Raw genomic sequence first — 25,174 nt, 5'->3', positions numbered from 1 at the left:
CTTAGGACTCGCTTGTCTTAACTTGGTACTTAAAGCAAAGATTTGAGGCTTGCTTGTGACTTGCAAAACGATGGCTTGGTCCCTCCTCTGCAAATTAGTCTCCCATAGTTTGCAATAACACTTGTCACAGAAATAAAAGGAACAGTGGCCTTCACCACTCCTACTGTGCCACAACTTGTGTTTGTGTTAGAAGCTAAAAGAAATCGGTTTTCTTCTGCACATCAACATGTCTGTTCACGTCTGCTAAATGAGGCATTTATGTATAGCTGGAAACAAAGAGTGTCAGTAGTGCAGATGCACACAAACACACACACACATAAACACACACAAGCCACTGTTCTCTTCTTCCATTTCTCCCTTTGATTTGTTAAACCCCAACGAGCAGCCTCTGTGTCTCCGTCAGTCTGTTTATCTGCTCATCCACTTATCCCTCCTTCTGATTTGTATCCTTCCATCTTTCCTCTGCCTCATATCTAAATGCCATCGAAGAGAGAGCCGAGTGCGGCAGAGATTTCTGTTCATAATGTCACAGTGCTGCCCAGAGGAGAGTTTTATATTGACCCGTGCCTGTCTCCACATTGGCTTTTCTTGCTACATGTGTACATGCTCACTCTATACATGACATGCATACTGTGATTTTCAGAAAACAGTCCAGTAGCATGTACTTGATAACACATATTCTGTGAATTGAATCATTAATACATTCATTTTCTCAATCCACTTCATCCTTTGTATGGTCGTGGCCTCAATGCAATTACACATGATTGCCAGGTTGACTAACAGCACTTATCACTTCTGCTGCCAATAATTGTTAAATAAAAACAATAATAATAATAATCAATCATTTGTGCAGGTCTTCAATTTATGACTCCAAACGTTCCTCACTCACACATAAACACAATAGGACCTGGTACTAGAGTGCTTCAGGTGTATCCTTAAATCCTACAGGAACTGGAAGGCAAGCACTGTGTGTGCTTGTGTGTGTGTGTGTGTGTGTGTGTGTGTGTGTACATGACTACATGTAGTTAGTGCTGCACTGAAAAGCAGACGGTCAAACGGTCAACTTGTTTTTGCTCTGACAGCCGGGCCAAGCAGGAAGAAGCCAATCGATAGCACTTACCCTCTTCCTGTTAGAGTTCCCAACAGACTTGGGAGAAAGACGCAGCCCTGCAGTAGTCGCCAGCTGTGTGTGTGTGTGTGTGTATGTGTGTCTCTGTGTAAACATGTGACTACCTGTCTGCGCACATTTTTTTTGTGTATAAAGCTTTGTGTCTGAGGCTGAGCAAGATTGAGTGCATTTATGTATTTGGAGCGTTAGACCAAGGACGAAGTGTAGTGCCATGAAGGAGCATTTTTCTTGATTTATTGACATTCGTCTAGCTTCTTCTCACCCTGCAGTGTGAGACCAAACTGCAGGTTTAACCTATCTAAGTCTCAATTCAAATAACTCTGAAATAACAGTCTAATAACCTTGAATCTGAATTCTAAAGATGGTAAATGGACTGCATTTATATAGCGCTTTTCTAGTCTTAGCGACCACTCAAAGCGCTTTACAATACAGGCAACATTCATCCATTCAGACATGCATTCATACACTGGTGGCTGAGGTTTCTATACAAGGTGCCACCTGCTCATCAGATAAGCATTCACACGCCCTCAGAAATTGAGCGTCAGTGTTTTGTACAAGGACACTTTGACATTTAGACTGCAAGGGTCAGGGATCGAACTGACCTTCTGATTGGTAGACGACAGCTCTACCTCATGAGCCAAGATGAATTAAAATGGATAAAACAGACAGGAGTAAAAGACACTGCACATATTCATGCAGATATACGCAGTGGTAGCATGGAAGTCCCTCCCTGCTCCTGCTCTGTGTACTATGAGCATCACATGTAGTTATCAAGGCGCTTGTACCCATGCATCCTGTTCCCGAGGACAATCCAACCCAGGAAGTGGCCAGATGTTTGCTGTGATGCATCGAATGCTGTGCTTCCCTTCCTTTGAGCTCTGCTCCCCACCAGGATGCACATGTTTTACAGCCATAATATCACTGGCATTTGAAAGACAGGAGGATATTGAGCTCTGAGGTCAGATCAGCACCCACTCTGGCTGATCCACTGACCTTGGGGTTATGTTTTGGTTTGTGTTCTTACAATGCAGGTGTAGTTAGAGTGAGAACGTAGCGCTGATTCAGTCTGAATCTCATCAGTGATTCTTTTATTTGTTGATGTATGTCTTTGGATAAGAGACTGAAGCTAATTCTGACTTGCTCCAAGGTCGTGTCCAGCATCAGTTCTACTGTTGCAGTGAAAGGATGCCTTTTATTTTGTTGTACATGACTTACAGTCAAATGTGCAGGTGTTTTATTTTGGGGCATAGCAGGTTGAGCAATATGCCTCATGATGAATATCTAGTTTAGTTAGTGTTCCAGCCATGTGTGTGTACTTTTATCTCTTATGATATATTCATGTGGTGTGGATATTTACAGTTTTACACATTCGTGGTGCATAGACACGTGAGCAAGGCGAATTCTGTTTGTCTCTAAAATGTAATATTTCAAACTTTAAAAGTCCTTCACAAGTATCAGTTGATACATGCATGTGCACCTCTGTATGCATCTACTTGTGTCTTTTGTGTTAATGTGTCTATGCAGCTGCCCTCAGTGCGAGGCTTGCTTCTGTCGGGCTTCCGTCCTCCTGCCCTTGACTGACCCAAGCCTGACCTGTGTTTGGGCCCTGGGCCTCCTCATGGCTACTGTATGGGCTTGCATGTGTGTCTATATATGTGTGTGTTTGTGTATGCATGTGTGGCCAGCACAGGGTGGTTGGGTGTAATTTGAGCCCCAGGCTAGGACAGGACTGCTACAGAGTCCATCCAGGCAGAAAAAGCAAGACATGGGAGCCGCAGGGTGGGCAGAGAGAAAGAGAGGGCAGGACGGCTGAAAGAGTAAGAAGAGGGAAGGTTGTAGAGAGAGAGGGAGAGTAATGGACAAAGAGTAGTGAGGCTCTTTTTCGGCCTCCGTGGAAGAGAGATGTCAGTCTGTGTCAGTTCGCTCCACTAACCAGCCTGTGGCAGGAGAAACAGATCTCTCCCTCCCTCTCCCTCTCACACTTTCTTGCTTTCTCTCCCTCCCGCTCCCTCCCACACCATCTCTATCTACTTTCCTCTCTCATATCTTTTGGTGATAGCTTTTCTGCCTCAGTTGAGAGAAGCAGAAACACTCCACAGCTCAGGGGAAAACAACAAGACTAAGTAAAAGACCAAGCAGTGAATCAGTCATCTCTAAAAGGCAGGCAATGTATAGTGCAGGTCTTCTCCTGATCACACTTCGGGTGAGTGAGAACGGGCTGCTCCAAATGCTGTAGAGTAAGGCCCCCGAAGGCAGGTCACACTGCTGGCTCTGCTGCAGCGTTTCCCTCAGTGTTTTGAGGAGGGCAGCACACAACTCTTCAAACACAGAAGGGATCAAATCTTCAAATCCCCTGGAAATGTCAACCACGTTCGAGGAAATGTCAGTAGAGCTGAGAACACACGCAAACACACATCTGCCCGAGCGCACACACACACACACACACACACACACACACACACACACACGGGCACTTGCGCTCAACACCATGGCAAGAAAGGCAAACATGATATAGGGCAGTCACGTCCTGTGGGTGAAATCAACTTCATCTCCTTCATTTTATGAAATCTCAAGGGAGAATCACTGTATGTCTCTGGAGGTATTTATTCCCACTAATGTTGAAGTTATAATCTGTGGCATTTTCACATGAATAAACATGTGCATTGCAACACTCTTAACATGAAATTATGTAACACAACATTGATTCAACTGGTAATGCCAGTGCAACAAAGGCAGAACAACAGCTAGACATGGCACCAGAGCAAATAATTACACTATTTATTGCTTGAAGCTCTTTCAGAAGTCTAGTCTAGTCTCAGTTGACTCTTCAGCTGGTTGTAGAGGAGGATTTTGGTCTAACTCCCTCCACAGTTCCTGTAAAATAAGTAATATGGAACACTTTGTGCTAACACAATTCATTTCATATCGCATGTGTAGATCCTTCGTCTCCTCAGGTGATCTCATCTGCAGCCACTGACATCATCCTGTGTTCCTATTGATCTGTCCTCACCCCTGCTGACTAACTTATCGACATCTTCAAGTGTATTTCCTGTCTAGACTGTCAGCAGTGTTTATGGATGGCCCTGGCCCCTGGTGACACACACACACACCCACACACACACATGCATGTGCACCCACCTCCTCTGCTTATCGATGTACCGTTTTGCTTCTGACTCCGTCCTCCTCCTTAATGAATCTGGTAGGTGTTGAACTGCAGATGTTGTGCAGGGCTCAAGTATCGACGGGCATGGCTGTGATAAAAGAGCTCGTCCCTGGAGAGGCCTGGGTTAGGTCACAATGTGTGTGTGTGTGTGTGTGTGAAGGAGAGAGTTATTGTTAGAGGGTGCATGTGTTTCTGTGTGATGTGCATGTGTATCACCCCATCACTCCCCGTGTGTCACTACTAGGAAGTGACATTGAGTCCTGAGTAGGGTGCGTGTGTGCAAGACCATGTCAGCACTGCTTCGAGAGGTTGACAGGTGAGACGTGGGTTGAGACAGGCAAATGACTCGAGAGGTTTTGACTATCTTGATTGACAAGCCTCCCTCTTGAACACACTCGTACATGCATACAAGGACTCACACTTGTCCCTCTGCAAGCCCGCAGGCCCTCCGGACTCTCTGTTTATCTGCAGCTTCATATCAAGATCTGTACTCAGCTGCTAATGTCTTGTGATCCTTTGGGGGCATACAGTACTCCGCACTGCTGTGTGATTTCTGCTGGCAGGCCCTCTCCATGTCCTGCAACATCATCCATTACCAACTTCCCTCTTGCCGATTAGAGGAGATAATGCTGAACTGTGGAATTAACCTCAATTAGTGCTACCTCTCTGGATACTTCTCATTTCACCTCCTGACTCCTGCGCTGCATCTTACATGTCCCTGCTCTGTTCCCTCTTTTTAAAGGGCATATATCAAGTCTGCATATAAACTCAGACAGTTTTTAAATTTAAAAAAGCATGATATTGCCTTCAATTATTTTTATTTTGTCGTGATGTGGCATCAAAGAACTTAACATGTGTCACCAAATTAATTTGTCCGATTCTTTGGCTATAACCAAAAAATGACATTACATTACAGTACTTTGTGTTTAATGCAAATTAGCAAATGTCATCAGCGTAATAACATGCTACAGTACTGGTGAACATGGCAATCATTACTTCCTACTTAGGGTGTAGCTGTGTGTGAGTGAAGGGTGGATCTGACTCAACACCTCTTAAGCCCTGTTTCCACCAAACAGTTACGGTATGGTACCTTTGGAACCAAAAGTATCAGACATGGTACCTAGACCGTAGGTTCGCTTAGCATTTCCACCGCAAACAGTTCTCTTAAATGTGGGCGGGGTTGTTGTCACTCATTGTTCCGACCAGCACTTGCTGTATTTCCTCTTTACCAGTGACAAAGATGGAAGTCTGGGCAGAACGGAGTTACACGGCGACATTTTAAAAACAAAATGAAACAGGCTGCAGTGAGAGTCTCTCCATGGGGTATTCAAAAATAGTGGCTTTGGGAATTTAGTCCCTCTAAGGCAAGCTCGGGGGTTTAGAGTTGCTGGACCACACAAGATGATGCTCCACAACGCGGATTAGAGTGGGGGATTAGAATGTATGCACTTCACATAACCTGGCCGAAATATTATATATATAACAGCCTGAAGATCCTTTCATTACTTAAAGTGTATGTCATACAAAAACCTTAGTAATGGTCAAAGTTGTTAAAGTGAAATTTAAGGTGTGTGTTGATTGATTCATGTTGTCAACTCATGCATTGAGTGACATTCCAAGTTAACGTTCCGCCTTAAAAGTAGCCGACAGTAAGCGCAGTGAATTAAGTTATTTTTTACTCTGACTACAGCAGCTGCAAGAGGCAGCAAAACATAATTTCATTTTATAGTTACAGTCTACTAATAAAACTCTCCATGGTATGAACAGTGGTTACATGAGCCTCAAAACCAGCCACAACTCAGCCCTGAGCAGAGTGACCGTGCTCTATTGACCAATCAACAGACTGCAGTGTTCACAGCTCCACCTTTTAGTACCAGATCTGTGTGCTACAGTAGGTACCCCAACAGAAGGGTGACCAAAAATGGGGAAGGTATGGAACGGTTACATTGGTACCATCTGCAACTTTTCACAGTGGCAACGAAAAAAAAGCGTACCGAACTGAACTGTATCATATCATACTGCTCGATGGAAATGGGGCTATAGACAGTCTGTCACGAAAGCGGGCCCACCCTTACATATACATAACTTTAGCCTTAATAAAATGTAAAGGGTGAGTTATTTAAAATTTCACGAATGAATGTTGAAATTAGCTATAGACACTAAAACCTTTTTTTGCACCAAGCTGTAAACATGTTTATTTCTGCTGTGAAGCTGGACATTTAAACTTGGGGTTCTATGGGGATTGACTGTTTTGGTACCAGCCACAAGTGCCCGTTTAAGGAACTTTAAGGAACTGCAGTGTTTGGCACTTCATTTTCTAAGCCCCAGAGGTTGCCGCTTTGTTGAACATCAGCATGTTTACACTGTCATTGTGAGAATGTTAGCATGCTGTTGTTAGCATTTAGCTTAAAGCACTGCTGTATGTAAGTACAGCCGCACAGAGCTGCGAGCACGACTGTAGAGTTTTAGTCTTGTTAAGCTCAGAACTATCTAATGGTTGAGTCTTATGTAACACGACTCTCTGTAAGTAATCATGCCCCTCCCTAATTATATGGGCATAAATGAGTCATTTGGCAGCAATGATGGCAGCAGCCAAATGCGTACCATCAAATGTTGGCATCCCAGCTTGTTCTTCAAGGCCAGTATGTTGAGTGTTACTTTCCAACAGGTGTTTTGTGGATGAAAGAAGCAACAATATCTCAGTGATTAATTTATAAAGGCTCATGGCCCTGACCTGACAGAGCAGTTCACACTTTTTTTACTCCAATATCTTTTTCCTCATCTTTACAGTTTCTATACAGAGTGGGGAATTCATCAACAAGCCCCTCACGAGTGCACTTTAACTCAAAAAAAGGGAGAGAGTAAGAAAAAAAAAACAGACAGCAAAGGTTAGGAAACCTCTAGGCATGTTTGCTGTGTATGTTTTCCAGAGGAGAGGTAATCCCCAGGCTCAGACATGACTATTTACCTGCAAGTTTCTTTTGCTTACACCTGACGTGTTAGGGATTCAGACGGGGGAGGCACACCCAGCGTGTCTCATGAGGAGGACAAGATAAGTAGGGAGACTCGACAAAGCAAAGAAGTGAATGTACTCAGTCTAACACACACAGACACACAAATACACTCGCATGAGAATCCCAATACTTCAGTGGCATAGCCATTACCGAGAGTGCGTGGGAGAGGTGGATCATTAGCTTGAACAAAGGGTGAGTTTATTGTTAAGTGAGGTGTGTTTAAATGGTTTTTAACTGGCGGAGGCAGCTGCCTGGGCTTTAAGAGAGGACAGGTGGGCAGGTCTGAGAGAGGCAGTTGAAACAAACTCCTAACCAAAAAAACCCTGACCAGCAGGTGGATTATAGGCCAACAGCCAAAACACTTTTTGTGTCATAGCTACTGTTGCGATTTTATCAACTCAGTCTGTAACTGTGGGAGGAAGCATTGATGCACCATGATGCTCACAATCACCTGCACGTGCTGTGTGAGTGTTAAGCATATGAACACACACACACACACAATAAAAAAAAAAAGCACTAACTACTTCCCCCCTGGCTCCTCATGAGAAGTCATTAGGAATGTGTCTGTGTGTTTTATTTTTAGCAGTGTGTGTTTAGAAGGGGTTGCGGAGTCTCGTCAGTCTTCAGGGCCCTCCTCTGCTCTGTCGCTCTGTGTCTTTGTCTCCAGCTGAGAGCTATGTATATTTCATCAGCCCTGGGTGCCTTTTTGTCTTAAGATGCGCTGCACCTCCCCTGCCTGTCTCTCTGCTGCTCGTCAATGGAGGGAGCCATCACAGCCTCTTTTAAACTCTCCCCCACTTCTTCCTCTTCCTCTCCCCTAGCTGACAGCCACCCTCTGCTACTCCCTCTGCTTTTCATGGTCAGCTTGTCTCTCTCCTGAAGGCTCATCCCTCTTTCCTCTTTCAGCTGCAGAGGGGAGCAGAGTGGAGCACATCCAAACAGACTTGGGCTGTCAGGAAAACTCTTTCTCTCTCTCTGTCTTTTTCCGTCTTTGATTATGTCTGTCTGTCTGTTTTGCGGCTCTGTCACTTCAGGGAAGGGACACTTCTTCACCCAGCGCTGCATCCCCTTTAGTTGTTGTCTTTTTATAGCAGAAATCTGAGTGCTGTGACAGCAGCTAAAAATGGTTACACCGACAACGGGCTACATCAGCAGTAAATTGCTATATTTGCACCATCAGTGTCTTTTTATTGTTTAGATTTTACTATTATGTCAGTATAGTTGTTGTAGCCTCAATAATGGTTAGTTATATATCATTATCAGGGCACCTCTTAGTGTATGTGTGTAGCATCTTGAGCTGTACGTTATTAGTTTTGGGGACTTATATTGAAATCACTCATTGATTCAAGTGCGATCAATTGACTTCACCTCTATCTTACTCTACAAAAGGACATTGTAATATTAAACTTCCTCCTTTGTTTCTCATATGTTATTTATGTTTTTATATCTTTCAGGCGTGCACTGTGATTGAGAGCGCGGCTGGAGCCAGTAAAGAGGTCGATTCGGGGCCTTCGCAGCCTGCATGTGACCATACTCCTTCTCAACCAGTGACCTCGGAGCCAGATAAAGCTGAACGCCCACTTTCCAGTGAGTATAGCTTTCATTAATGCCAGATCTCCTACTTTTACATGTCATGTTTTACTATCCTTTCCTCTGTCTTTTTTTATTTTTACCTCTGTGTTGTTGCTGTGACTGGATGAATCCATAAAAAGCATAGCATTTCACTTCACACCAGTGTGATCTTTAATACATGTTACTACACACCACTGCAGTGAAAACACCCCAATGGCTATTCTCCAATAACTAGCTGCATTATTTGACACATTTGTTATGTTTCATGTTGCATTTCTTGATCTCCTCACTCTGTGTGGCCACAGCTGTGAGAGAGGCTTTCATTCACAACATACAGCAGTAAATGCTTTGGTTCAGCCTTCAGAATAAGCCGTATCCTCTGAATATATATCTCTTCACTTAGCCAGCATCATATCTCTGCTTCTCTTTTCCTGTGTGAGGTGTCCTCCTGACCCTGCTGTGTGGCAACACAGGAAGTAGTGAGACCCCTGGTGTGAATAAGATTAGGTCTGAGGCGGCTCTAACTCTCATAAAAACTCTTTTGAGTTCTTCTTTTTTAGGCTTGTGCTGTCATGTCTTCTAACACTTCATCCTCTAGTAACGCTTCAACCACACTCCTGCACTGCATTTTATCTACATATATGTACCTACTATAGCTAACGCCCTCTCACCCTAAACTGGATTAACTCTTTCCATCTTTTGTAATTACACCAGTCAACCTACACATGCTGCTGCGTGACACCAGAAGGAGGTTAGAATGATTTCCCTGCACTTTGTTTTGCAAATGTGCTGAGCATCTGATCCCTCCACCTCCTTTCAGCGCATTGTTTGACAGCAACTGCTTTTAATTGTCAGCAATGCAAACCAGCAAACCCAACCTGTCCACAAAGTGTACACACTAAGACTCTCAACTGTCCCAGCACTGACCTCTGTCAATGTTCACATACAAATGCACATGCTTACACACCAAATTTTACTCTTGTTTTTTTTTCTTCTGTTGTTCTTAGCTTCTAGTGTGGGAACCACTAATCACTTCGACCCAGAGCTGTGGATTACAGGTTTTGCGGTCATTTCACTCCCATCTCCTTCTCCCACAGTATAGTATTCAGCAAGATAGATGAATAAGCAGGTTTTTGGGGATACTGGTGAAGGAGAGGATAGTAGTGATAAAACAAGACTGAGAGATGAGTTGGAAGATGTCATGATGAAGCAGGCACAGACACAAAAAATAAGTGACATGCGAGCGTGTATGTGTGAGTATGCCCCGAGGGAGGCCATCACTACAGTGGGTTTTGGAGCTTAGTGCGTTTATGTGGAAAGTGCTGCTGTCTCCTCTTATCAGTGTAGCTGGACTGCCTTTTCACTGCATATCTATTCCCTCTCTTCCTCTCTCTTTTTTTTTAAACAAGCATTTGCACTTTTAAACACAGCAGTTTTGTAAATCTAATTTTTTAAATTCTCCACCCTCCTTTTTGTCACTTTTTTTTTCTCTTTCTGTCTTGCACACCACTTCCTCCTGCTCAGGCCACTCTCTCTCGCCCTCTTTTCTCTAAGGCTATTTCTGTTTAGCCGTGAGGGCCCCCCTGTCGTTTACAGAAACTCATCTCAAGCTCTCTTTCCAACTGAACCCACAAACACACACACACACACTAGCTCAACCACAACACACTCAAAAGCACCTGGTTAAACAGTCATGACAAACAGGGCCACCGCACATCCACACACACACACACACACACACACACAAAACGTACACGCAGAAGACTGAGCGTTCCTCCCAGTGGTCTAGTGTGGGTTGAGAACAGGGTTTTCATGAGTTATTTAAGTGCTCTCCATCATGCATGTTACGCTGTGGCTCGCACTGACATGACACGGCCCATTTCCTCCGCTCAGGCTAGAAACGTGACACAAGACACACTTGCGGTGTTCACATGGAGTAGAGTAGAGAGGTGCACAATCCGTCATGATCTTAAGACTGTTGGGTTTAAATCATTAAATGGGCCCCTATGCAGCAGCTAGACTGAAAGAGAGAGGCTTATGGTTTTAGACGGTTGATGTTACACAGTCCTGCTGTCCACTGCAGTTTTAATTGTGCGTGTGTGTGTGTGTGAATATTTAGCGATCTAATGGCCACGGCTCTAATGTAAATGTTTGCTTTGACTAGTGGCATACAGAGAGAGGAAAGCAGTGTGCTTTCACATTCCATTGTGGTATATGAATGTCACTAAGTGAGGTAAGGAGAACTATAATAAAATCCTAAAATATAATCAGAACATATATGTTTAAAAAAGGGAAACAAGAGATCCCCATTTCTCATGTCAAAAGTCTCATCATATTGCGGCCCATCAAGAGCTCCTATCAGACAGGAAACAGGCTGGAGAGGGGAGGTTATGACATAGAGGCTGCCCGCAATGTGCTTCAGGCCTGTGGTCCTGTGAACACATTCACTGAACGCTTCACATATATATCAAAAGTCGCTCAGGCTCAAAACAACCACACAGTCAATACATCACTACTAGTGGTGAAGGAACAAGGTGAACCTCTGCTGTACTGTCTGCACAGAGTGCTGCAGGGATGACGATTATTTGTGGGCCAGCACGGAAGTTAACATCGCCCTGTTTCCCTCGACAAAAGATGAATGGGATTTTTCTATTGGATTTTGGATTAAAAGCTCTGTTTATGACACTTACACGTTTTGTTCAGCAAAATAATCCTCACAAATGAACAACATTTTAAAGATTTTTGAAAGCGTAATTGCCAGGAGTGAAAAGTTAATTCTATAAACAAACTACATCATGGTTGCATGACTTGAATGTTGCCACCACAATGAGACTGTAAAGCCGTGGTTGGCATGATGATGCTCTGTAGTCTTATTTAGCGACTTAAGACACGAAAGGCTTTAAAATTTACAAGTGGGGTATTTACTGGCGTGTTTTGTGGTGTAGAACAAAACATGAAAGTCTCTTAAGCTTGTGTTAACCACAGACCTTATTTCGGGCATCTAACTCAAACAATCCTTTCAAAAAAGCCATTGACTTTGAGGCGAGGGAACCCGGACTGCTAAAATGCTAACTCTTATCCAGGTTTTAGGACTCATTCCTGCAGCACTCTGTAGACATCTGATGGAGGGAGAAGCACACAGGGTTAATGTAAAGGACAGAATATATGGTGAGGAGTCATTGTACCATTATGCTCTTCTTTGTCTGGCTTCTACCGCTCTTACCGCCATGTGAATTTAGCCTTTACAACATTTATTCCCTTGTGCTGTTTTATCACAGCCCTCGCTCCGCAATCTTGTCACACTGAGCAAATACATATTGAGATATGTGTGTTTCTGTTTGTGTGTGCATATGTGTGTGTCTTGGAGTTACACATGCTGATGATGTGATTGTCATGAGATAGGCTGTGAGTGTGTTTTGATTGCAGCGGCACAGCTGGACTTGGCAGACTTGGCAGTCTTGTGCGCTTGGCTGCTGGCCAGTTCAATACAATTACAATTACCCACTGTGGGAGCATGGAGCACCACTGAAGATGGGGTGTGGGTGCTGGTTGGGGCATTCATAGTATCTGGCAACCCGCCTCTGCTTGGGAGGAGGATCAATGTCTGAGCTGTTGCTCTAGCCGCTGCGGTTAACATTTCACATTAAGAGTCTTGCATGGAGAACACAGCGGTAAGGTTCAATCCATAAACAGCCGTGCTGCAAGAGCACATTCACGGCACACATGCACGTTAAATGAGGAGCAGGCTGTCTATGAGAGGGGGATAACAGCCGCCCGTGCTTGTATCTGTTGTCCAGAGAACAGAGCAGCAGGTGGAGGGATGAGAGTAGCCGTGCACAGACAGAACAGAGCTGAGGGGTGACAGAAGCAGTGTGCCGGGAGGTGGGGAGGGACGGTACAGGGAGGATGGTGAGAGGAGGACAAGGACACTGAATGCAGAGGCGACAGGAGATGTGTTTGGAGAGAGAGATCAGAGGGTGACAGAGGAGGCATGGAGAGGAATGCCACTGCTTGCCCCCTCCCGACTCCTTCTCTTTTCTCCTTTTCTTTTGTCCCCCCTCAGTAGGGGTGTCAGGAGGGTGGGCTAACTTCGAATGACAGTGACAAGCTTGCCACCGCTCCCATGAAGCACAGCAGATGGAAGTGTGTGTGTGTGTGTGTATATGTGATTAAAATGCCACTGGAGACCAGGGTATACCGAGTCTCTTGGCAGCGCCACGCTTGGCAGAGTGCCACCTCACTGCCCTCTTTTTCCAGCCCAGCAGAGTGGGCGTTGAGGTGTGTGTGTGTGTGTGTGTGTGTGTGTGTGTGTGTTAAGTGAGGGGAGGCAGTCTCAACAAACAAATATTAATTCACAGTGTTCCCATTGTCTGTTCCATTATGTCCTTTCTTCAGGGGACAAGCGAGCTGGATGGCCTGCGTGGCTGTTTTTTCATCCATCTATCTGAGTAATTCAGTAATGTAATGATCACAGGATTTTTGAGAAACAGAGCTCTGTTCTGCAGCGTGGCGCCAGTCCTGGCAGGCATGGGGGAATTAGTCAGGAGACAGTGGGTTTGGCACTGTGCCACAGTTATTAGCCACTCACAGGGTGGGCACGGGGTTATGCCCCGTTTCAATCACTCACTGTGTTTGCATGTGTGTGCTTAATGTGTTTGTTTCTGTGCGTATGTGTTTGTGCGTGTCTACCGTTTGAGTCAGGATTCTCCTCTGGTCACACTGACCTTATTGTGCAGTCACTTCTGGTTGATTTGTACCCTTTCCAACACATTCCTCTCTCCGAAAGGCTGAGAAACAGGCCGTTAACCCCCTCTCTCCCCCCTCACTCTCTCTCTCTCTCTCTCTCTCTCTCTCTCTCTCTCTCTCTCTCTCTCTCTCTCTCGTCTTCCCTCCGGATGGGTTTGATTTAGTGACTGTGGTTTTCCATCCACAGCCTGGGAGCCAGAAAGAGTAGACTTAGGGAGAGACCTATGGATTCACAGCCAGCGGAGCACGTCATTACTTGGCCATAGCTCATCAGCAGATACATCAGCAGGCTGGAGCGCTAATAGATGTGAGCTGTCGCCGTTCTGGAAGTAATAAACCTCTCTTCATTTCATCCCCTTAATTATTTCCTTCTCACGCGTTGCATGAATTGCACTAAATGATGACAGCAAGGAGCATCTGAGAGTGTTATGTTATTCGGGGCTTGCATCATACACTACATATATATATATAATAAAACTCAACTATGTGCAACGTGGACCAAAGAATTCCTCTTCTGGGCTCGTGAGAAGTTATATTTAGGCCTTGCTGAGGCCACCCGATGTGAGGTTAATGCTCAGTGCAGAGCAGTGAGGTCAGGTTACAGACGTGTTTCAGCAGTAGCCCTGAAAAAGATGACCACTTAGTGAGAGACCTCCAGACCCTGACCTTTGACCTCACAAAGGAAACAGGTGTTCAAGCAGGATTAAACCTGACCGCCTGCACACTCGGAGCTGGTAGAAAGCTGTGTTGTGTCTGTGTTTGTATCTTGTCTCTTTTTATATACAGCAGATAGACTACAGCCTCAAAAAAACACACAGGAGGTGAAATCAATCCATATTTGGTTGAAAGTGAGGATGTTTCATGCAGAGGATGATTTTTAAATTGATTAATTCCTTTCCTTTTGTTTTTCCTTATGCTTGTTTTCTTCCTGTCTTCCCCTTCCTTTTTCTTAATATCTCCTTTTCCCTCCTTCCCTCTGCAACCCCGTGACTTCAATCATCCCTTCCTCCCACCCAGCCTCCCTGTCTTCACCTCCACCCTCCTTCCTTTCTGCTTTTCGATCCCTCTCTCCTTCCCACCCTCCCTCCCTCCCTCCCAAACTGTCCTCCACTGTCGGACGACTTGGCTGAGGCTAAGTGCTTTTTGCTGTCTCGCTGCAGGTGGGACTGTAATAAAGCTTGTCAGTGGGAGGCATGGGTCGCACTGTCACATGCTCTTTGCCTCCCCTTTGTTAACTCCCTCCTCCATCTCCTTCCAACCACCACCACCCTCCCCCCAATGCCTGCCAAACCCCCGCCACTCTCCTCCAAAGATCCTCCGCTTTTATTCTTCCCTCTCTCATTTGTCTGCCTTTTCTTCCCCATTTCGTCTTGCTCTTACCCGAAACTGTGCTCCTTGACTTGTCTCTCAGGTCTCCCTCTCTCTCTGGTTTCCTTGCCAACGGCACTTTCAGGAACATGATGAAGAAGAGCAGCAACAGGAGACACCCCTCTCAACATAACAAGCGCACACACACACACACACACACACACACATACACAGACACACATACACACGCGCACACAATCCATGTAAATGACTCCAGGTGAGGTTGTATTGTTTGCCCAGCTGCTCCTGCTAACCAGCCTCTCCTGTTCCATAGTAAACCAGCAGGCTGCATGGAAATCAGCTTCCTCTACACAAAACAGTTCTCTGTTCTTCCTTGTCTTTTTATGTTTGCGCACAGTGTTATTTGCTTGTATGTTTGTATGGATGTGTGCGCTTTTTACCGCACATAACACTCAAAGGGCATCTAAAGGTTAGAGCTGGTACACTATTTGCATGTGTTTCAGACTCATTGAAGCCAATTTCTTATTCGGGCGTGCATGTGTATCTGTGTGTGCGTGTGTGTGCGTGTATGCGTGTGTGTGTGTGTGTGTGTGTGTGTGTGTGTGTATGTGTGGCAACTAATAGAAATGGCTTGCACAAAGTATCTTACTTGTTCTAGCCACAGGATGGCAATACTGAGCCCCTTCTTTAAAGGAATCCTCCTTAACCTCCTCCTACTAGCCACCGTTCATTTACACGCACACACACACACACACACACACACACACACACTGACACACACCACGTTCACACGCACACACACACAGTCCTCTTTAGTGTGAGTTAGCCCAGGCTTGTGTAAGGTGACAGAGTGCAGTGAATAATTTAGTCCTGGCCATGTTAATGGCTGACAGCGAACATGGCCTCTCTACTCTGCTGTTGGCCCATTACTAGTACGTTCTGTTTCACTCTCACTCTTCCTTTGTCACTATATTGCCCTCTTCTTCCTCTTCTTTTTTTTTTTACATTCCCTGCTGTATAATGTACCAGTGACGATATCTAGGTGTCACTTTTGTCTAATCAAGGTTGTTTGAAGAAAAAAAAAGGAAAGCTGAACACTTGTCTTAAAAATGTCTCCAGATAGAATGTAAAATGGATTACAGTAAATATTTGAAGGGTTCGATGAATTTATCATAATCAAACCACCATTTTCTGGTGGCTGAACATCTATGAAAATGTTAGGAATACTCACCTTCACCTCTTTTCTGTCCTTATTAACATTTTCTTTCAACCACCTTTGTGTACAAATATGAATCTTTTAAAGTTGCAGTGATGTATGTAAACCCCCCCTGTGTGATCAGCCACTAAATAGCATAAATAATTTCCAATTACCTGACAGAAATATTTCTTAAAATTACACTTTCTAGCCTCCCTGACCTTCGTATTACTTCTTCCTGGTACCAACCGTCACCCACAGCAAAAATAATTACACAGATCTTTTTATTTTGCGAAATTTTTTGAAATATAAGGATTTTGTCTGTGTGCCAAGGGCAGCGCAAACTTTTTTTGGTAGATAAAACTAGATGCAGGAAATGTTAATCAGCATTCACTCTTATATTTACATGGATGTGTTTACAGTAGCAATCAATACCTTGTTCTACGTAATGTCTTTGACATTATTAATTAATAGCTCAGAGGATTATTTTGACAGGTGATTGTTAGTTAAAATTACTGAGCACTGTTGAGTTCTGGGCCATTTTTATCTCTCTAGCTCATCTTTATTTAACTATATTTTCCTGTTCTCATATATTTTACTTCCTCTGTGGTTCCCCTTTTCTGTTTTTCACCTCATCTTCTCATTCCCCACCCTTCTGTCCTCCTTCTCTGCATAAACTGTTGAGCAGATCACAGGAAACACATGTGTGTATCTGTGTGCATGTGTGTGTGAGTAAGTGAGTGTGTCTGTGTCTGTCTAGGCCCAGTCAAGCACTATTAATGTTATGATTGCCCCACTGGGCTTCAGCTCTCCGTGTGTGTGACGTGGGTGAAGAATAATATGACCCTTACACTAATACAATCACATACACTAAACAAATTATAGCTCCCTCCCTCGCCGTCTCTCTCCCTTCATTTCTCTCGCTCTCAATTCAACCATGGCGATGTTACATGTGGCGTACGTGGTTTTCAGCTTGTCTGGGCTATGTGTGTTTTTGTAGGCCCTGCCTCGCTCCATTTTTCTTTCTGATACGATCAGTATGACTGCGTTTGGGGCAGTAGGAGCCGTGGAGCCTGGCGTGGCAGGCTGCAGCAGCGCTGAGGTCTGGCCAGGCTCAGGCAGGCTCAGGGGGGATTGGGAGTGACGTGTCCAGGGTGAGACACCCCATAGTTGGGACTCCCCACCAGCCTCTCTGGCTCCAGCCTGGCTGATAGAGTCCAGCTGGGTGTAGAGAGGAGGTGCTCCATCTATCTCCTGGATCCCTCTCTCCTCTTGTCTCTCGAGCATCTGTCTGTCACATCAAAGTGCTCATCTCCTCGTACCTACATTCCTGTTTTTTAAAGAATGGTTTCTGTTATCCCACCAATCCTTATTCGCTAAATTTCATCCATTCATCCTCCTCTTCTCCTTCCTTTCTCCTGCTGATTTTTCTTTCTCTCCACTGCATATTACACATACACATGTCCTCCTCCCTGTCTCCTCCTCCTCCTCCTCCTCCTCGATCTCTCTATCTCACACTCACACAAACACATCCCGAACCCTTGAAGTGGGGTCATGATTGAGGCGTGCCGTTAATTAGCCGGCAGTGGTTGTTGTAGCAAAGCGATGGTAGGGTGTAATTAATTAGGTGGCATGTGCACAGTGGGAGAAAAAGAGGGAGAGGAGGGATGGAGTGAGAGAGAAATACCGGCTATCAGTCCTCCTTTTATCCTCTGAGCTCAGATGAGTTCCCCTAATGAGAAAAAATGAGATGCTCCCAACCAGGGAAGAAAGCATTTTGTCCTTTACATGTTCTCTCTGCCTCTCCTCTGCTTGTCGTTCTGTCACTGCCTTGTTCTCTTTTCATCTGCCTATCACATCCGTGCTATTGCTAGTGGGGTGCCAGTGAGTTGGAGTCGCCAGCCATAGATCTCCCACAAGAGAATGAACACAGCCTCTGGGACACGTCCAGACACACTCATACAGTGCTGACAGCCATACCACACAGCAGAGATGGCATATAGCAGACAGGTGCTCGCATTTCTGTGCGTTTGTGGAAGTTTATGGGCTTTTGCAGATACCCTGTTGTACTGGCTGCTGCTCTGTTGTGTGTGCGCGAGTAGTGTTGGTTTTGTTTATGAGGAAAACGACGGAGGAAGAGAGAAAAGGATGATAGGCGGAGAGATCTCAAAAAGGCATAGGAAATGTGGGAGGAAGGCGAGAGGTGCACAAACACTCAGAGCTCTATTGATCCTCTCCTCAGTTCAACACTGACTCCTTGACCTCATTCAGAAGCACCTTTGTGTGTGTGTGTGTGTGTGTGTGTGTGTGTCAGCGACTGTGTCTGTACAGTTGCGTGTGTGTTCATGTGTTAAAGGCCTAACCATAGTGCGATGTATCTGTTTACAATAACCACAGAGAATCTCAACCTGTGTCAACCTGTACCCTTTAACAGCATCATGAATATTTAAACACACACAACGTCCCTCCCTCGTACCACACTCTGCATAACATTTAAATCCTCCAAGAGAAACACAAATGCATGCAGCACATCCCCGCCACCTCCAACATACACATTTACACACACACACAAACACACTCATAGTGTAAACTGATAGTTTAATGGCTGCCTGGCCTGTCCCGTCCTGCTTGACTGAAACTGTCCTAGGTGACAGGTTTATGGACAGTTTGGCAATGTCAGCGGAGACGGACAGCTATTTACAGCCCAGCGTTAGACACGTTTGACAGTGGCAGTTAGCATAAATCCCCTGTTAGGATCAGCCTGTGGATGATACACATTGTCAGCCACGCTCTAAATTGTCAAATACACACACATATTGTATGGTGATCACTCGGTCAACCATTCAGTCCTTTTTAACCTTCTTAATACCACCAACATACCCCACACGCAAGCGTCACAAACACGCTGTAGATCTGTATCTCAGTTATTTACGGCCCCCTGCCATCACGTTAACAACCGGCACTCGCTTTTCCTCCCTGCGTCTGTCTCTCTCCCCGCCTTTCCCTCCGTCTCTCATCCCCTTCAACTATCATTTAGCTTTACGAGGTGTCCTAAAAGAAGCCCGAGGTGTGCGCCCCTCCTTCCTCCCCCTTTAAGTCTGAGATATTGATATCCTCCATAAGTCAGACGCGCCTCTCTCTGTTACCGAGGAGAAATTGATGACAAAAGGGTGTGACAGGAGGGGAGCGGAGCTGGCAGGGAGTCACAGGAGTTTGCCCGTGTATGTATCGGAGTCTGTGTTTGTGTGAGGCCTCGGCAAGTGTGCCCTGCATACAAACAGACTTATTAAGAGAAAGAGAGGAGCTGGTTTGGCGAGGCGGCAGGTTAAGCGAAGGAGAGGACCGCTAATCGAGAAAAAGGACTGAGACAGAGATCTGGACAGATAGGGAAGAGGAGGAGGAGGAGGAGGAGGGAGGGAGGCAGATCTGTTTCTTTCTTTATGAGCTTTCCCTCTGTGTATGATACTGTTGCTATAAACAAGAGGTCAGCTGAAGAGTGGCTGTTTATAAGGTCCATCTTTCAGAGTGAGCATATCAAAAAGCCTATGAAATCCTGATCAGCCTGCTGTGGCTTGTGTGTCTTCTCCGTGTGTATTTGTGTGGTTGTGTTATCCATCAGAACCATTAGCAACCATCTGTCTCACAATCTAACCGGAGAATTAGAGTGCACTTCTCTTTGCATTGTGTGTCAGGCTGTGTGACTTAGCTTTCAGGTTTGCCTGCGACTAAGTCCATTGATGCTGGCGTGTATGTTGCAGCAGAAGGTGCAGCGCGGCCTGTATCTGCACGCCGAGATGTAACAACAACATACTGTTCTTACTATCACAGAGACACACCTGGTCATCATTCAGCACAGAGCTTATGCTTACATGGCTCCCTGTTTTTGTGCAAACTGCATTAGCATACAGTGGGTGTAGCTACTAGAGTAGATTAAATGAATCTCACATGGAGTAATACTAAGTCACCTTCACCATGTGGCTGGTCCAAGGTTGAGTCATGCTAAGTTGCTCAGCGCACAGAATTTTGTTTCTTCAGATGTGGCTAAATGGTGCGATTAGTAAACTTATTTACTGTGTGGGTTTTTCTTTTTTGTATACTTGTCTGCCTGCGTACATGTGTGTGTCTGTGTGTGTGTGTGTTTGTGCACTCTGACTGCTGGTTTATCTATTCCACTGGGGATAAAGAAAAGGTTTGTTTGATTAATTAATTCTGTTAGACATGAATGTAAATGATCAAAGGAGCACATTTGCATTTTGCGTTTAATTATTCATGAGCTGCGATTGCTCATGAATTAGGACACCTGTGAGGGCTTTCTCCTCCCAAGCTCAGACAGTCGCTCATGCACATATGCACACCCACTTGCACATCCTGGGATGTGACCTGGTGTGTTTAACCAGACCTGCTCATCACCCCTGTCTGTGTGCACTGCTGTGCGCAGGGATGCAGGTCACCGCAGGTTCATGTTGGTATTATTAGGTTATGTTGCCGCTCTGGCTGGGGTTCAAACGCTCTGATTAGGTTACCGCGTAGCGCTAAAGCTCAGACTGTCACCCTGACTGTATGATTCATCTCCATGGAGACAAGAGAAAAGCTCTGATCTAATTACCCATACTGCTGCCATCTCAGACTTGAGGAGAGGGCTGGGTGGCGTGAATAAGGCGAGAGGAGCAAGCAAGGAAGAGACAAGGGGTGGCACATTGTGGCTGTAAAAAGAGGGATAACAGTAGAGGAGAAAGAATCAAGCGCCAAGAGAGGAGCGCAAGGTGATGCTAACAATAGAGAGCTTGATAAGAGCAGGTATTATTTGTCTTCTTTCTTCCTCCTCTTCCTCATCTCTCCCCTCATCATCAGCAGCATCCAACTGCTGCACAAATAGGCCCTTGTTGCCATGGATATGAGCAATGGTTCTCCCGTTCTGCTCGATGGGGCTCAGTGATAAATGGCGGGATGTGGAGGAAGTTAATAATTTATCCCGGGGAGGGAGCGACCGTTCTGGGGAGCGTTACCTAGCATAATGGGTTAAGTGCAGCGATTGCTGCGTGCCGAGCAATAGACTCACAGGAGGTGATATATAAAAAATGAATAAAGGCTGAGTGGAGCCTGCTGGGAAGGAATTGTCAAGGGAATGTGTGGGTGTGTGTGTGAGGGGTGGGGGGTTGGTGTTGTGTTTTGGGAAGAAGGCTTTGTCATTTCTTGAAGTTATAGGATTGTCAGGTGAAGAACAGTAGAGACTTAATAGAGCTTCCTCCAGGCTTTCAGTAAAGATCTCCTCCCACTCTACTTTTACTAGAAATGAAAAACAGCCCAATATGCTTTGGGCTTTGAAGTGTGACAGCAGCAGTGACAGATGAAGCTGCTGCAGAACAGAGGTGCAGGCCTTAGCTGTGTACACTGCGCTGTCATTAACAATGACTCAATGGCACTCGTGCATACATTAAGAGAAATATATACAGAGACCTTCTCCCTTCCTCATTATCCGAACATTAAGTGTTTATTTTAATGTAACTTTTTATCCCTTCAGAAGAGCCGGCGATACGTTGCATGATTTGTGCTTTATTTTGATTATGTGAGGGAGAGAAAGAGTTCAAGAGTGTGTAAGGGAACATGGGGTAGGCCCACACCTACTCGAGCATTAACACAGCACCTGCTTCACATCTTCTTAGCAATTTATGAGGTGCTACGCTCTTAACGCTGCCTCCCTTCCCGTCCCTCCATCTTACACTCCCCTCCTTCCCATATCTCCCTCTTTTAGCCCGGCTATCTCTCAGATCTTGCAGTTTGAGGCTGATGGCGTGCGATCGGGTTTATGCAGGGGTCACCGTATTGTGTTAATCCCAGAGAACATATCAGATCAGCTTGATTTCATTATTGTCCTGATGCCCCATATGCAGGGGCTCAAAGCAGAATGATCCTCTTCTAGTGATGGGAGAAAAGATGCTGTAGTCTGTTATCTGCGGTGGAGCTGAAGTCTATTGTGTTGGACACTCTGCTGCGTTCCTGGAGTGGATTTGGAGCATAACAAGCTTGTGTTAAAACATAGCAGAGCCTTGCATCTTTTCCCTGTATCGCCTCCCACTGATTATTTGATGGGTTTTTCAACGCTCGCGTCTGGTTTGAGTAGTTTAGTTTGAGTCTGTTCTCCTTAGGTGTGTGCACGCGCGCGTGTGTGAGCACACATGCATTGTCGCATGTGCGTACCCAGTGGAAAATATGACTTGTGGTTTCTTTTCATTTCTTCTCCATTTTGTTTTGAGTGTCTGTGTTTTTCAGTAGCCTTTTTCTCTCTGCCTCCTTGTGGCTGATAAGTGATGCAGATAGCTGTGATGGATAATATCGCAGCACACACACAAATACACACACACACACACACACATTAAACCGCTCTCTCTGATTCAGCTGAACAGTTATGGATAATGTCTTGGTGTGTTTCTGTGTATGCAGGAGCCTGTGTGCTTTATTCTCCCGAACATGGGGTGTATTCTCAGTGAGCTGTTGTGTGAATTCTCGAAACAGAAGGCCCAGCAGTGACGACAGACATCTGAAGGAGGGAGGGAAGGATGCAGGGAGGGTGAGGATGGATTGGAGAAAGGAAGGCAGACAGGAAAGAAAGAAACTGTGATTATTCTCTGCAGGTGGAATAAAATAACACCGCCTGGAGTTCAGTAATCACCGTGTTCAAGTAAACATCAGAAAGAGAAGAACTGTAATTTTCTTTGTGTTAGTTTGTTTTTTTAATAATTTTGCTGCGTGTGGTTTCTACTGTGGTCTTCACTCAGAAATGACAGACGAGTGTCACGGAGGTACAAGTTGGACTAAAGAGCAGCCATTAGCAGATCCACTTAAAGCAAGAAGCTGCTGCTCTTTTCCCTCTTTGCTCTCCTGTTGTCTGCTCACTCATGTCTTTATCTGTTTTATGAGCTCTCATTGTCATCGCCACACAGTGGGGTTAGACAGATGCTATGGCGAGCAGTGACAGGGTCAACCACATACCGCACGGCACGCAAAAATCACCCACATTTAAGCACACCACACCCACTCCCCCTGACATCCCCACACACACAGCCCAGGGTTGTATGTCAGAGCCCTGCAGGCACCCAACTTTTGTGTGGCAACCTGACTGACAGCTTCATCAAACCCCCACCCTGTTGTACACACGTGGACACATACAGTACATGCACACTGATGCCCACACACACACACTCACACATACACATGTAGAGACTCATGGCTCCCCCAGGTTGCCTTTGTTCCCAGCATCTGTTTCCCTCGGTGATTAATTGCAATTAGCGAGAGGTTTGAAGGCCTGTGGAAGAGCACAGCAAGAGGAAAAACATCAAGATTAATGAGGGGAGGCATTCATCAGAGAGGGAGAGAGAGGAAGGGAGGAAAGACGGAGGGAGAGGAGAAAGAGAGGGGGGGATAGAGGGATGACACGGTAAGAAGGGAGGGGCTGGGAGAGGAGGAGGAGGAGGAGGAGAAGGGATAGATGCTCAGATGTTAATGACGTAGGAGATGGGAAGAGCGAAGGAGCGTGACATAAAGCAAAAGAGGGAGTGCGAAAGCAGCAGATAGAGAAAGAGAGAGAAAGAGCCAATTGTCAAAGCTCAGGCCACAGAGCAACACCACAGGGGACTGATTAAATATGGAAATTATAATTGCTAATTGACCTTTATTAATCAGAGCAGTAGGGGGGTGGGGGTGTACTGCAGTTTTGTGTCTCTTCACACATATGTGTGTGTGAGACTGTGTGTGTGTGTGTGTGGGTGTGTGTGTGTGTGTGTAAGCATGTTGAAGTGTGTGTGTATGTGTGTGTGTGTGCACTTGACTGTGTTTGTGTATGTGTGGTTGTTTGATCCCCTCATGCAGCTCTCTCTTGTCTCAAAGAGCTCTCTCATGTTTAAACACAGCATAATGGGAAAAATAGCTAGAATAACACACACACACACACATGCACACACACGCAAACAAACTGGGTGGTAATGAGAGTGTGAGTATATTACGGAGAGCTAAATAGGGTCACAGTGGAACCTCACTCTTTGGGCTGCCAGATGTGCAATCATGAATGCATGCATGCACTCTCATACACATGCATACAAGCTAGTCCTCTCATTTCTCTCCCGCGCTCTGCTTTTCTCTCCTCCCAACACTTTGATGTCTTCATGCTTATTATTACATTTTAGAAAAACCCTGACACCCTGTTTCATTTTGAATCAGAGGCATGTAGACGGAGTTTCTCTGCCTCACATCCATAATCACACATACACACACACGCACACACACACACATACACGGATGTCAGCCATGTAGCCAGATCACACAGATTCGATTAGAGACTCCCTAAATTCATTAGCCCAATGTGATTTAGCCAGCCGTCATTAGAGCCACATGTAAACTGGTCTGTAGTGGTTTGATTTGGTTTCAGCTCATCGACTGCATCACATTCGTTCTCTATGAGCTCTGCAGGTCTTAATCACTTTTAACCAATCGCTACCTGAGAGATCCTTCAGTCACCTACTTTACCTTTAATTTAAAGACACATTTCACTTTTTTTCAGTTAAAGCAGTCTTGGTCAATGGGAGCAATGTAGGATTTAGTGGCATCTCGTGGTGAGGTTGCAGAAACAAAACTTCTCTGAAACTTCAAGCGTGTGGCTACGTTGACGGGCATAAAAACGTGAATGGCCTTATCAAGAGCTAGTGTTTGACTTGTCCATTCTGGGCTACTGTAGAAACAACATGGCTGACTCAGTGAAAGAGAAAAAGCTCTGCATGTAAATATAAGCCGCTCATTCTAAAGCAGCAGTCACAAACTGGTGGATTGTGCCCCAAAAGTGGGTCCTTGGTCTATTCTGAATGGACAGCAAGTGAATAGCAAATGTGTCAAGTTTGTAAAAAGCAACACTTTATTTATAGTACAGTGATTTCCAAAACAGAGCTTTTATTCTGAAGTGCAGTTTCCTACTGTGGAGTAAGTAACTAACTGACAGCTACTTGACAAACAGCAAATTACTTTGGCGACATGACCAA

General features: G+C 45.2%; 1 protein-coding gene across 1 annotated transcript in view; it reads left to right on the top strand.

Annotated features, from left to right (window-relative positions):
- Positions 1–25,174, top strand: part of gse1b (Gse1 coiled-coil protein b) — a 188,206-nt gene that overhangs the window by 53,980 nt on the left and 109,052 nt on the right. Inside the window, exon 2 of the mRNA XM_033619456.2 lies at positions 8,761–8,893. Coding sequence (XP_033475347.1) covers positions 8,761–8,893 — 133 coding nt within the window. The remainder of the gene's footprint in view (positions 1–8,760; positions 8,894–25,174) is intronic.

The sequence above is a fragment of the Epinephelus lanceolatus genome, chromosome 2 (genome assembly GCF_041903045.1).
Source record: "Epinephelus lanceolatus isolate andai-2023 chromosome 2, ASM4190304v1, whole genome shotgun sequence".
Classification (NCBI taxonomy): Eukaryota; Metazoa; Chordata; class Actinopteri; order Perciformes; family Serranidae; genus Epinephelus; species Epinephelus lanceolatus.
Note: the sequence above shows the minus strand (reverse complement) of the source record. Positions and strands in the feature narration are given on the sequence as shown.